Source organism: Ailuropoda melanoleuca, chromosome 1, assembly GCF_002007445.2.
Source record: "Ailuropoda melanoleuca isolate Jingjing chromosome 1, ASM200744v2, whole genome shotgun sequence".
In the NCBI taxonomy this organism is placed as follows: Eukaryota; Metazoa; Chordata; class Mammalia; order Carnivora; family Ursidae; genus Ailuropoda; species Ailuropoda melanoleuca.
The window spans coordinates 21571273-21586914 of NC_048218.1; the positions used below are offsets into that span (position 1 = coordinate 21571273).

The 15642-nt window shown below is 36.3% G+C and overlaps 1 protein-coding gene across 2 annotated transcripts in view; it reads right to left on the bottom strand.

Moving 5' to 3' along the window:
• NCAM2 (neural cell adhesion molecule 2) overlaps window positions 1–15642 on the bottom strand; it is a 523501-nt gene that overhangs the window by 200538 nt on the left and 307321 nt on the right. For both annotated transcript variants that reach the window (XM_034656641.1, XM_034656649.1), the window contains exon 5: window positions 11348–11485. In XM_034656641.1, the coding sequence (XP_034512532.1) occupies window positions 11348–11485 (138 nt within the window). The remainder of the gene's footprint in view (window positions 1–11347; window positions 11486–15642) is intronic.

Genomic DNA, 15642 nt, shown 5'->3' on the forward strand with positions numbered 1-15642 from the left:
ATGAGCAGGGAACAGGTGATTTGGAAATGATAAAAAAGGGTGGCCCATTTCTAATAGCAGGGAAAGACCCTGGTGGATCAGCATACATTCTTCCCTATAACCCCAGTCCTATAGTAACCTATACCTTCATTATGATACATTACATTGCAATTTTGACTCTCCTCCCTGCAGGGGAAGGCTGCATGGCAGTTCTGGCAAAGACTATAGAGAGCCAAAATTTCCCCTCCTACCTACAGGTAGAAGGAGTCCCCTAGATGATTCAAAGCAACCTCAGTCAGAGACTACCTTAACTATGACTCATAACCTATGCAAACATAAGAAAAGACAACTTTGACACCTTCCCCCTACCCCCATGCAGTCACCTGCCTGCTCCCCAACCTTAGGAGTACTTTCACTTTGACCCTTGCTTGTTTAAGAATTTGGCTCTGTATTCTTTCGTGGCCGAACTCAAGAACTGAGGCTGGGGAACAGAACTCTCTGCTAACATATCTATCACATTTTCTATATTATGGAAATTTCTAAAATAATGTTGGATAAGAATAAAAAGAAAAAAAAAGAAAAAAATTCTTCCTTACAGTCTCAGATGTCTAATCTCTGAAACTTAATGGGATCGTTAGGGGTAAAAATATTTAATAATATCAGAAAATATTCTGGTTTTAACAAATGCTTATTTACTGACTCTTGCTGAATTATATATTACATATTATTGCTAAAAATTAGAAATTCCATCATAACTTCCAGCAATTAAACTGATTAAAACTATTGCTCTGAATGATTGATTCAATTGTATTATTGATATACAAGAGGCTAGTTCACGGTCTTTTACATTTTTATATATCCGTTATGTTATATAACATTGCATAAAATTTTAGAGAGAAAAATTCTGACTTTTTGTTTTTTAAAAAAGAAAAGTACTTTTTCCAATTTTCTTAATTTTAAGAAATGGCTAGAAAATGGGTAGGAATACAAAATCACTGCCAGAGGTCCACTGCATTAACAAAGTGCACTCTCCATTCTGACATGTACTTGCACAAATATCTCTGGCCATTGTCATTTACTGTTGATTTTAATGTTCAAAGGAAGACTAAAGACACAATTGCTTTAAAATTATACTACTAGGTGTTTTTCATACACTCTCGACTGTTCCTGGTCTCCATTATCCCAAGTTTGAATTGGCAATTAGTGGATCGCTCTCCACAAATTTACAAAAGATTAGGAAAATAATGAATCATTATACTTTAAAAGAGCATTTTATAAAAATAACTCTCTATTGACTACACGTTAAATTTAAAAGTTATTTCCAGATCTGTCATTTATATGGACATTTTCTGAGTAGTTTTAGAGAGCATTCTACTTGACTAAGGGCTAGGAACCTGATGGGGGAGAATGAGCATGGGTTAAAAAGAGAATGATTTTGAATTCTCTTTTAAAGAAATGTAACCAAGATTTTGGATATCACAATATTATGTGTGTGTGTTTGGGGGTGTATAATATAATTATCTAGTAAAAAGAGTCCAGGAATTTATTGAGAGGATGGTCAGCCAATTTATCAAATATGTAATAATATAATTAGGTGTAATAATAAAGGGAAGGCAGCCACTGGAAGATTTGTGAAAATTTTTTAGCCGTGATAGAAAGCTTACTTGAAAATCCAATAAGGAGAAGATGTAAACACATAAAACTGTGGAGAAATATTTGAGAAATATCCAGAGTACATCAATGGTTGCTAGATGGGGGAAGCCAGGTGATTGGAAATAGAATATGGAAGTCATATGGCAAGATTTCTCTCAAATTATCAACCAGACCAATCTCTGAATTAATTTATTCACATCCTACTCATTTTTGACTCACTTCCGCCAGGCTTAACATAAAAGATGTTCTCCTTATGTGCAAGGTATATCTTTCTTGTAAGTGTCCTTCCTCTAGTCTTTAATTCAACCTTGTGATGTTTCCCATTTAANGTAACTCTCAACATGAATAAAATAGTGACATTGCTTCCTAAGTCATCCTTTAATGTAGCCCAGTTTGAAGAACAGGACTCATGAATGTCATGAATGTAATCTAGATACTAATTGTCCTCAATGTCATTCATCTGCACTATGCCAGATAACACATAGATGATGTGTTTGACTTTACTGATTGCTTCCATAAAATGTAAAATATTTTCATCATTGCAGTATCTTGTGGCCTCTATAGATTTCTTGAAATTCACATTCTTGCTTTCACAAATGAGAGTGTTCACTTCCGCACGTATTAACCAAGTGTTAGAGAAAAATTACAAAGAAAAATCTCTACCTAATCAGAAGACTGGTTGAGTTCAGAGCCGGGATCTGATTCAAACAATGTGATATTTCTGCCTTCTCTTATAATCAGAGATGGAAAGGAATAGGTTGTAAAACAAATGTATGCTTTTCTACAGCCTTCAAATATAATATTATGCCCTTTAAGTGTACGTATGAAATTCTGGGCAAAAAAGAAATACAAATTGAAGAAAAGGAAGAAACTATATCAACTACTCACACCAATTATTTATGTTGAGAAGAAAGACAAAGAAAAATGTCCTTAGGTATTTGTAAGTGATCCATCTGTCTGTCTCTCTATCTGATGGAGTAGGCAGTTAGCTAGATATGAGCAGGGAACAGGTGATTTGGAAATGATAAAAAAGGGTGGCCCATTTCTAATAGCAGGGAAAGACCCTGGTGGATCAGCATACATTCTTCCCTATAACCCCAGTCCTATAGTAACCTATACCTTCATTATGATACATTACATTGCAATTTTGACTCTCCTCCCTGCAGGGGAAGGCTGCATGGCAGTTCTGGCAAAGACTATAGAGAGCCAAAATTTCCCCTCCTACCTACAGGTAGAAGGAGTCCCCTAGATGATTCAAAGCAACCTCAGTCAGAGACAACCTTAACTATGACTCATAACCTATGCAAACATAAGAAAAGACAACTTTGACACCTTCCCCCTACCCCCATGCAGTCACCTGCCTGCTCCCCAACCTTAGGAGTACTTTCACTTTGACCCTTGCTTGTTTAAGAATTTGGCTCTGTATTCTTTCGTGGCCGAACTCAAGAACTGAGGCTGGGGAACAGAACTCTCTGCTAACATATCTATCACATTTTCTATATTATGGAAATTTCTAAAATAATGTTGGATAAGAATAAAAAGAAAAAAAAAGAAAAAAATTCTTCCTTACAGTCTCAGATGTCTAATCTCTGAAACTTAATGGGATCGTTAGGGGTAAAAATATTTAATAATATCAGAAAATATTCTGGTTTTAACAAATGCTTATTTACTGACTCTTGCTGAATTATATATTACATATTATTGCTAAAAATTAGAAATTCCATCATAACTTCCAGCAATTAAACTGATTAAAACTATTGCTCTGAATGATTGATTCAATTGTATTATTGATATACAAGAGGCTAGTTCACGGTCTTTTACATTTTTATATATCCGTTATGTTATATAACATTGCATAAAATTTTAGAGAGAAAAATTCTGACTTTTTGTTTTTTAAAAAAGAAAAGTACTTTTTCCAATTTTCTTAATTTTAAGAAATGGCTAGAAAATGGGTAGGAATACAAAATCACTGCCAGAGGTCCACTGCATTAACAAAGTGCACTCTCCATTCTGACATGTACTTGCACAAATATCTCTGGCCATTGTCATTTACTGTTGATTTTAATGTTCAAAGGAAGACTAAAGACACAATTGCTTTAAAATTATACTACTAGGTGTTTTTCATACACTCTCGACTGTTCCTGTCTCCATTATCCCAAGTTTGAATTGGCAATTAGTGGATCGCTCTCCACAAATTTANAAAAGATTAGGAAAATAATGAATCATTATACTTTAAAAGAGCATTTTATAAAAATAACTCTCTATTGACTACACGTTAAATTTAAAAGTTATTTCCAGATCTGTCATTTATATGGACATTTTCTGAGTAGTTTTAGAGAGCATTCTACTTGACTAAGGGCTAGGAACCTGATGGGGGAGAATGAGCATGGGTTAAAAAGAGAATGATTTTGAATTCTCTTTTAAAGAAATGTAACCAAGATTTTGGATATCACAATATTATGTGTGTGTGTTTGGGGGTGTATAATATAATTATCTAGTAAAAAGAGTCCAGGAATTTATTGAGAGGATGGTCAGCCAATTTATCAAATATGTAATAATATAATTAGGTGTAATAATAAAGGGAAGGCAGCCACTGGAAGATTTGTGAAAATTTTTTAGCCGTGATAGAAAGCTTACTTGAAAATCCAATAAGGAGAAGATGTAAACACATAAAACTGTGGAGAAATATTTGAGAAATATCCAGAGTACATCAATGGTTGCTAGATGGGGGAAGCCAGGTGATTGGAAATAGAATATGGAAGTCATATGGCAAGATTTCTCTCAAATTATCAACCAGACCAATCTCTGAATTAATTTATTCACATCCTACTCATTTTTGACTCACTTCCGCCAGGCTTAACATAAAAGATGTTCTCCTTATGTGCAAGGTATATCTTTCTTGTAAGTGTCCTTCCTCTAGTCTTTAATTCAACCTTGTGATGTTTCCCATTTAAGATATGACTCCAATAAGCTGAGGTAACAAATGCCATGCCTTTGCTACCTTCATTCTTCAGGACATTGCAGTATGAATTTTTTCCAGGCTACTCAAATGATATCATTGACCCTAATGTCTCTTGTAATCTCATAATGGTCAAATTCAGCAGATATATTTCAGTTCACGCTTTGTTGGTCACTTATGTTTGCATTTACTATACTGGAAAGCTAGAACCTACACTAAAAGTCTTCAAATTACACTTGATTGCTCTAGCCTCTGTGACACACGTGTAACACAAAGGTTTTGCTTCAAATAATATCCGATTATCTATCTTCCCCTTCATTTCTTTGTCTTTTAGCACAGGCCCTAATTATCTCTTACTTGAACTAATTCACTTCCTCTCCCTGCCTCCATCTTTCTGTCAACTTCCTTGCTCTCTAGTTTCTCTGCTCTTTGATGTCAGCTCATCTTTGCCTCACAGAAGAGATCATAGTCCTCCATGATCTGGCCCTATCTGCTTTCCAGCTGTATAACAGTTAAGTTATTGGATGCTTTTTCTTTTCTTTTCTTAAGATTTTATTTATTTGAGAGAGAGAGAAAGAGCACGAACAAGCAGAGAGGCAGAGGGAAAGGCAGACTCCCTGCTGAGCAGGGAGCCTGAAGAAGGGCTTGATTCAGGGCTTGATCCCAGGACACTGGGATCATGACCTAAGCTGAAGGCAGACACTTAACCAACTACCCAGGTGCCCCAACTGGATGCTTTTTCACATCATACCTCTTTTTGCTTTTGCAGATGCTTCTTTATTTGTCCCTCTGTCTCTCCCTCTCTCTTTTCTACACAGTGACACCTTTTCATCAATAGATTTATCCCAAATACCAAACAAGTCTCCCCTTAAGCTACATTAGGTGCCCCTTCTTATTATAAAATACTCTGTGACTATCTATAAAAATTGCCCTTAGTATATTCTTTTGTATCCAGCTTCCCCATAAACCATAAAGGACTTTAGTAAAGTCGATTATTTTAAGTTATTAAGATAAAACTCTAAGTGCCTTGAGGGAAATGATGCTACATTAAGCCTTTTAGTATTCTGAGCATAACATAGTGTGAAACATATAGCTAGTACTTCATATGCACCTGTTTCATGAATATACAAATGCAATATAAATTAATATTGAAACTGCAGTCAAAGTCTTCAGTTGAGATTCCAATATTTTGAGATGAGGTGATAAAAAAATCATAAGAAATGATCAGGGCAAAGAAGGATTATAAGATGTCTGTGCCATACTCAGGGAAGTAATTTCAGAAGTACCCCTAGGTCAGATAGTATTTAATTTGCTTATTTTAAGTAGGAAAAAGCCACTGGCATTGCATGTGTCTGCTTTGCTGTGATAACAAATGACTCTAAAATTTCAGAGCTTAAAAAAATGCACTTTACTTCTTATTTATGTTATGTGTCTACACCTGCATGTCAGCTGGGACTCTGCTGCACATGTCTTACTCATGGTGTCCAAGGTGAAGGAGAAGTGTCTCCTTATGTCATGCTAGTTTCATGTCAGAAGGAAAGAACATGATAAGAAACATGTGATTCTTCTAGCAACTTCATTTCAGTCGTAGCGTAGACTGTGTTTGCTTATAAGCCATTGGCCAGAACAAGTCATGTCATCAATTGGGTGGGGATACACAACTTTCCCACTGGAAGCACCATAATTCACATGTCCATGAGCAGTGACATTTAGCCTCTTCAAGGGAGGAGAGAGAAACATTTGTGAAAAACTATACATAGGCATTGAGAAATAAGACTCTCCTCTGAGCAGGGAGACTGATGTGGGACTCGATCCTGGGACTCCAGGATCACGACCTGAGCCAAAGGCAGTCGCCCAACCAACTGAGCCACCCAGGTGCTCAGGAAAAAATATTCCTAACATTTAATATTTTTGGTACCATAGAGGAACCTNAGCAGTGACATTTAGCCTCTTCAAGGGAGGAGAGAGAAACATTTGTGAAAAACTATACATAGGCATTGAGAAGTAAGACTCTCCTCTGAGCAGGGAGACTGATGTGGGACTTGATCCTGGGACTCCAGGATCACGACCTGAGCCAAAGGCAGTCGCCCAACCAACTGAGCCACCCAGGTGCTCAGGAAAAAATATTCCTAACATTTAATATTTTTGGTACCATAGAGGAACCTAGCAAAAATATCTTTCAACTACTTATAGAAACAAAAGGGTATGAACTGTAAGAAAGGAAACATATGGGAAAAGTTTCCAAAGAACAAAAAATAGAAGAGCAGGGGCACCCGGGTGGCACAGCGGTTAAGTGTCTGCCTTCGGCTCAGGGCANTAGCAAAAATATCTTTCAACTACTTATAGAAACAAAAGGGTATGAACTGTAAGAAAGGAAACATATGGGAAAGGTTTCCAAAGAACAAAAAATAGAAGAGCAGGGGCGCCCGGGTGGCACAGCGGTTAAGTGTCTGCCTTCGGCTCAGGGCATGATCCGGCGTTGTGGGATCGAGCCCCACATCAGGCTCCTCTGCTATGAGCCTGCTTCTTCCTTTCCCACTCCCCCTGCTTGTGTTCCCTCTCTCGCTGGCTGTCTCTATCTCTGTTAAATAAATAAATAAAATATTAAAAAAATAGAAGAGCAGAGCTTCTTCCAGAGCCAAGATTTTACAGGGAAGTAGTGAAATGTCCATAAATAGTCACCTGGAGGCTTTGGTCAGGACTCCAGTGCACTTGAGGGGGAAGGAGACAAGTAAAGGAGGTCCAGAATAAAATCCAAATCAGTTAGCATAAAAATAAATAGCAATGAAGAGAGAGGGCTTGCAACATAAGCAGAGGAAAAGATCATAGAACAAGTCAAATTTGTAACTGAAGAAAGGTAAGATAATGTGGATAAAGCTATTGCTTTTATTTTATTATTATTTTTTGCACCTTGAACTTTTCACTGAAATGTCTTCAAGAGGTTTTGTAGGAGAGAACTAATAAGGGGATACTTTTAAGGAGAGTTCAAAATTGAAAAGGAGCCAGTCGCCAGTAAGCGGCACAAGAGTCAATAAGACTGGAGCAGAATGATTTTTCTGGCTGAAGTAAAGGCAGAATGTGGAAAGCAAAGCACAAACGAATTGGTGGCATTAGTCAATGCATTCCCTTGACAGGGTCCAACTGCATCATCCAGAAGGGGAATAAATCAATGGCTGATCTTTGTGAACACTGTTATTTTGAAGAAAAGTGGTGCCGGGAATTCTAAGGTATGAGAGTTTGTGACCATGAAGGGAAAATGTGACTAATTAGAAGAAGTGGAGATAAAGCAGTGTTCGAGCAAAGGTCAGATTAGGATCTGTAGTTGATTCTGTTAGAGGAAATTGGGATGTGGAAGGAGAATGATTTGCCTTTGGGAGGCGCAGTGTGATGCAGACAGAACAGAAAACCACCTCCGTGATTGATTTGAGTGGCACAAAAGAACACAATCCCATGTTATCTACTTGACATAATAGGAACAGACATACAGAACTAACTACTGCAGTTTGAGCGCACACCATGATGGACTTGAAGATTCAAACACTGTTAATTGAACACACTCATACCCAAATGATGCTTCCTTCGAAATAAATGTAATAATGTATAAACATTCACAGATAAACTAGTAAGGAAACAGATTAGAACACTTATTAAATATATTAAGGTAGAAGTTATAATAGCAAAATAGTTAATAAACGGTGAACATGTTATGTCTGCTACATAACACCTCCTTTTTAAAAATTTTATTTTATTTATTTATTTTTCAGAGAGAGAGAATGAGAGAGGTAGAAAGCACAAGCAGGGAGAGCAGCAGGCAGAGGGAGAAGCAGGCTCCCCACTGAGCAAGGAACCTGATGCAGGACTCCATCCCAGGACCCTGGGATCATAAGCTGAAGGCAGATCCTTAACCAACTGAGCCACCCAGATGTCCCAATACTTCCTTTTTAATATCAGACTTGAGTTTCTGTTTTAGTGTAAAAATACATGCATAATTTGACATACATATATACATATATAAAACATATAATAGTAAATATTTATATACTGCCTCCAAAACTTTACATGTAAAAACTAATATTATAATCCCCATTTTCATAAAAGAATACTCTGCACAATGATTTGTCTGTGACAAAATACACTTTTATATGCCAACATAAATTATTTTGGAAATAAAGCACAGTAGAGAGCTGTCAATAGTTACACTAAATAGTACCAGTTATCTTTGTTTACTGTATAAAATAGACAGAAACAGTTTAGAGATGCTTACTGGTAATAGAAATAGATGGAGATACAGACTAGATACATACCTCCATTTTAAACCTATTCTTCATGCACTGAAATCTTCCCCTGTGTTGAAGGTCAAAACCTCCGGATTATGGTACTCGTAATAAATACCAGACTCTGCACTTCTAAAAAAGAAAAGCTTCTCCTCTGAAGGCCTGGGCCTTTGGCCTCCTCCATGAGCATGTGTAATTTCTACTGTCATACTGTCTGGTCTATTCCATCATATTATCCACAAATCTCAATTAATTACAAACTTAGAGAAGAGAGAAAAAGACAGCAGTGTTTTTACATTCTCTTTCTCTTTCAGCATGAACGTTGTGGTCAAACTACCTTTGTTGCAGGTAGTGAAAAACCAATGAACTCTTTTATTTTTATTTATTTATTTTTTCTTATTTTATTTAAATTCCATTAATTAACATATAGTGTATTATTAGTTTCAGATGTAGAGCTCAGTTATTCATCAATTGCATACAACACCCAGTGCTCATTATATCATGTGCCCTCCTTAATGCCCATCACCCAGTTACCCCAGCCCCCACTCACCTCCCCCACAGCAACCCTCAGCTTGTTTCCTAAGATTAAGAGTCTGTTATGGTTTGTGTCACTCTCTGAATTCATCTTGTTTTATTTTTCCCTCCTTTCCCCTATGATCCTGTTTTGTTTCTTAAATTCCACATGTGAGTGAAACCATATGATAATTGTTTTTCTCTGATTGACTTATTTTGCTCAGCATAATATCCTCCGGTTCTATTCATGTTGTTGCAAATGGTAAGATTTCTGGCTAAAATTAATAAGTCAGGAAACAACAAACGTTGGCGTGTATGTGGAGAAAGGGGAACCCTCTCACACTGTTGGTGGGAATGTAAGCTAGTATAGCCACTCTGGAAAACGGTATGGAGGTTCCTCAAAAAGTTAAAAAATAGAGCTACCCTATAACCCAGCAACTGCACTACTAGGTATTTACCCAAAGGATATAAACATTGTGATCCAAAGGGGCACCTGCACCCCAATGTTTATAATAGCAATGTCCACAATAGCCAAACTATGCAAAGAGCCCAGATGTCCATCCACAGATGAGTGGAAAGAAGATGTGGTATATATATACACAATGAAATATTACTCAGCCAAAGAACTCTTTTAGATCTATATGAGATTCTTAGTGTTCGGTCTTCAAGAAACTGGAGCAATAGCTCATGGCAGGATGAGGGTAGGATACAGAAGAAGACATAGATTTATTTCTCCATCCTTGCCCTAACTCATAGGAAACATGTGGCTAACTCCTTAATTTTATATTTTGTCTATCCTAAAAAGAACAAATGACATTCTGCTTATAGAATCCTGTCATTATAGTTCTCACTAATTTATTTTACTTTATATTTTATGTTATTTTTTAGAGGGAAAGGGGCAGAGGGAGAGAGAGAGAATCTTAAGCAGACTCCATGCCCAGCACTGAGCCTGACATGGGGCTCCATCTCATGACCCTGAGATCATGACCAGAGCTGAAATCAAGAGTCAGATGCTTAACAGACTGAGCCACCCAAGAGCCCCTAACTTGTTATTTTAAAGCAGAAGAAAAAACAAAAGTGCATTTGTGTAGTGTTACTACTAGTATTTCCATATGGCTGAAGCACAGGCTGCTCATGGTTGAATGCTAGGGAAGAGGGCTGGTGATCATAAAAGGCTTCCTATGCCAAGAAAAGTGGTCTTGACTTTATCTTGAAGGTAATGGGAAGCATTGGCAATTTTTAGTGTTGAAAGTTTGGATGGAGAAAAAGTTGAAATTATGAGACTGACAGTAGAGGAAACAACTTGTAGCAATTCAAGAAAAAGAAAAAAACACAACAATTTGAAAGGGCTGCACTCTTATGGAGGGCATCATGGTAGAATATATTTGAGAGATGTTAAAAAATGCGGTACACGTGTCATTTACAGATTAGATTACCAAGACAGAGACAACTATGACAATGTTAATATATCTTCTGGGTTCACAGAATGTCATGTTACTACAGGGAGGTAATATAGCAGGAGAAGCCAAGTTTGGAAGAAGAGATGTCATTGTGATGCCATAAACTTAGTTATTAATCTCTTTGTGGAATCAATTATTAATTTTAATTTGAAAAAACCTACTAAACTATTAAATAGATTAGTTTAAACAAGTGATTCAAGCAATTTAAAAATTAAATCTAATATGATACTTTACTATGTTTCACTCGTCATTTTCAACAACTACAAAGCCAGCGAAAGGCAACTACTCTCTTACCAGACTCTTTGTAAAAGAAGATGATGGTGTTAAGTAAGTTAAGGATCCTGCCCGTGAGGCTACAGACAATGTAACAGATGCTATCACTGAGGTGAGGAGATTTCCTCCAGGTAGAGAAGAGGTGTATTAGTGTGCTGCATTTGCATGGCTGCCTTTTCAATAAACATATTGCTAACATGCGATAATAAAAGAGGTACAAATTATTCTCTGCTTACCATTAACAATAACGATGATATCACGGAAGTCAATTTCTCCCCTAGCCTCCACTCTTCCTTCACACCTGTATATACCTTCATCACTTTTATTGATGTTGAGAATCTGCAGATTATTGTTGGCTAGCATAGCAAAGCGATCTGGAAAGTAAGCAAAGAGGAGGAAATGATATCAGTAATTGAAAGCAGAGTCCAGTGTGCTCTAAATTGCTGAGAGTTAAAATATGTCACTTGTCTGACACTATCAAACTTTTCATCAACAAACAAATTCAAATTTGAAAGTAAAATGTAATTTCATGGCTTCAATTTTTCCACTCCACACTGCCTTGTTACACCTTTTTTTCTAAAACACATTCAAGATTTTATTTCCACATAAAATGGTTAGGCTATTATTTTCCCCTTGGTACTTTGAATGCAGAAATGATATACAAAAGAACAACGCTGAGAGATTAGATATTGCAGACATGAAGATATTCTGACTGCAAATATGTAGCAACTTCAGTATGGAAAAGGGTTAGAAAATTGATTGAACAGCCTTCCTCACACAATAATTAAACTGATAATTTTGCATACCCTGAGGAGGCAGCTAAATGATACAAAAGTATTCAAGTCACATAGAGGACATATAAAATGGCCATATCTTGAATATATTTGAATTTGTTCCCTAAATGCAGATAATCCACTTTAGGAATGAACAGATTAGACTTAATTTTATTTCAAGATTTCATTTTAGGTGTGAGTAGACGCACATGAATATACATTAAAAATAAGCTGTTACAGGTCATGCCTTAGTTGATTGCTTAAGATAATCTGGCTAGCCTAGGCAGCATCTCAGCCTGACAGTGTTTCCACAATGTCTGGCCTGAGTTTTTAATCATCACAATTTTGTTGCAGTGTTAAGACCTTTTCCCTTCTTATCAAATAAAAAATGGTCTGACCTCTACCTATTTTAAAACATGTTGCAAAAGCAATATCTTCAATTTCATTAATTAATACATCATTGAACATCATCTATTTGCTATGTACAGTATTTGAGATACTTTGGTAAATAAGAGAGCTACATCCTTGACCCCCTTAGACCTTTTGGTAAAGTAGAAATGCCATATTAGTTTAAGGTGTTCATCTCTGGGATATTTACTGTTATACCATTAAAGGTTACTTTTTGGACCTATTCCAATGTTTACTGCTCTTCCCCTATCTGCTGGCTTGATAGGTTAGGGCAAACATGGAACCCTGAGAAAAAGGTAGAGGCTCCCCCAGCCTGGAGCTCTAAAAGGATGCATGGGGTACAGTCCTACCCCTATCCCTGCTGCCAACTGGACTTTGTATACCTGAGAAATTAACTGCTATGGTATCAGGCAGTTTGGGGTTCAATACAGATTGGGGTTTCATCTGCTATAGTGATTCTTTAGAGCAATTCCTTAATGCCACACCAATTCTAGTTTGGGCTGCAAATAGTTTGGGAGTGATCAGACTATGGGGCGACTATGCTTTCTATAGGTAAGCAGGAGAAAATTAACAAAGAGTGGAAATATGTAGATTTAGAGGATCCCAGAAATAGAAAATATTGATTATAGAGCAACAGATGGGATTTTCAGCTCAGGAAGTACAGTAGCCCCCCCCCCATCCACGGTTTTGCCTTCTGCAGTTTCGTTTGCCTGCAGTCAACTGTGGTCTAGAAGCAGAGGGTCCTCCTTCTGAAATTTTATCAGAAGGTCTATAGTGGCCTAACACTACATCACCTCATTGCATCTCATCATGTAGGCATTGTATCATCTCATGTCATAAAAGTAAAAAAGGTGAGTTCAGTACAATAAGCTATTTTGAGAGAGTTGCCACATTCACATAACTTTTATTTATAGTATATCGCTAAAATTGTTCTATTTTATTGTTAGTAATTGCTGTTAATCTCCTAATTTATAAATTAAGTGCCTAAGCTATAAATTGAACTTTATCATATGTATGTGTTTTTGTTTTTTGTTTTGTTTTGTTTTGTTTGTTTTTTTAGGAAAAAAACACTATATGGTCTGGAACTATTTGTGGTTTTAAGCATCCACTGGGGTCTTGAAATGTATCCCCCATGGACAAGGGGGGACTACTCCACAAACTTTCCCATAATGTTTATTTCCTCTTTAGGTTGACCCTAAGAAGAGAGACACAAATGTTTATGCAGATACTTTCCCTTGGTTAATTTTCCTTTTCTCCAAGAAAAGCCTGGAGGAAAAGAATCTGTAAAAAATTTTAAATTTAAACTCATAAGAAGTACTGAAGTAACTCAGAACTCCTAAAAATTCAGAATTGCTTCAAAGTCAGTTAAAAGACCTTCTATTCAAGCATGTGGCTGGAAATTAGGGTGGCAAGCAATTATCAATTTAAGAAGTTCAAATTTAGAGAGGGATGCACATAATTATACCTTGATCACCGTAATATTATATTTTTAAATTACTAAAATATGTATTATCCTTTAACTCTAATGTTCCTTAATGTTTATAGTGTATTTAGTTAAAAAAATAGTAAGGGGAAGAATTATTTTAATCAGGAAGGCAATACTTGATATAAAAAGGAAAATAATTTGAATGTATAAAATACATAATTTGATGAGAATAAATCAGTGTTTCTTTTAATTGTAAAATTTTAGTTTCAAATAGCCATTTTAATATATTAATTTTACCGGTTGAGAGAAAACTATTAGAATATTAGGAATTCAGTAGTTGCCTGCTAAATCTAAATAGATATCAATGTTTCCAAACAGAAAACAAACTACATGAAAATCGCATGTCAAATTCTAGGTATGTATGTAAAGTCCATGGAATGATGTTAGTAAACTATCAAACTGAAGTGCGTCATGACTATGCGCTGGCAGAAAACATTTGAAGAAGGCACGCTTTAGTCAATCACAGATAACTATGGCTATTAGAACTATTTGATTATCAGAGATTATTTGTTTCTCTCAATTATACAGAACTTTCATTATTAAAACCCAAATTTTCCTTATTGCATTCAGAAAAATAAGTGAAATAAGGTAATACTCAATAAGCGATCTGCTTTATGCTTCTTCAGGCAGATCTTTTTTTCTAGCCCTCTTTTCTTCTCATTCCCCAGCTACTGATGGTTGGTCTCATCTACTCCTATGGCTTCAATCACCATCTATATTTTGAGACACAATTTTTCCTCAGATCAGAGATCTATTACATGACTATAAAAGTGTTTAATCATAGACCATCTAGATATAGCTACTGAGAAGGCTAGTTAAGTACTTTAATGTCAGCANATGGCTTCAATCACCATCTATATTTTGAGACACAATTTTTCCTCAGATCAGAGATCTATTACATGACTATAAGAGTGTTTAATCATAGACCAACTAGATATAGCTACTGAGAAGGCTAGTTAAGTACTTTAATGTCAGCAAATTTAAAGTTTAATTTACTATCTCCACTTGAGATTCCTCATATGGTCTCGTCTTCACATGTCTTTACATTTAACTATTTACCCAAGTCAAATTCCTTGAGTCATCCTTGACTTCTCCATCTCCCTCCATCTGCATATCCAATCAAACCCCATGTCCTGTCACTTCCCTCTTTATCATCACTTAGTCTAAATCTCCTTCTCCTTCAGCAATTATTTCATAAGTGTTTGAACTGTTATCAGTGCCTAGAGTTTTGCCTTGACCACCATCCAATTCATTCTCCTCACTGAAGCACTAATAGCCTTCTCAAATTCATATCAGGTCATGTCATTGCCTTGATTAAAATCCTTTAGTGATTTTCCCTTTGGATAAATTCCAGATTTCTTCACAGAGATGTCAAGGCCATAATGACTTGGCTCAACCTTCCTTTCCAGTTTCCTCTCTTAGAGCCTTATGATCAATCCTGGTTTATATTTATCTATTAGTATAAGTATTCTAGTTGCACTTATTCATAAACTCTTATTATAATGAACTAATTCTAGTTTCTGGAAAGCACCATTCATGGTGTCTTTCACCTCTGGGCCGCTGCATATGGTGTCTTCCCTTCCTGAAAAGTCCTGACCACTCTTTGCCTGGTTAACCCCTTTTTCATATTTAAGAGTTATTTCTCTCTTCCGCAGGCATCTTGGACATCCTCCTTAGCCCTAACTGGTTGAGATGTTTTTTCTTTATCATCCTCTATCATTATACTTTCCTTCTCATAGACCTCGATATACACTGATTTTTCTATTAATCTTTTCTATTAGATTATTAGTATTTTGAAGGCAGTGAGCTTGTTTATCTTGTTAACTAGGACTAGCCACCATCCAGCATGCTAGATGACACATAC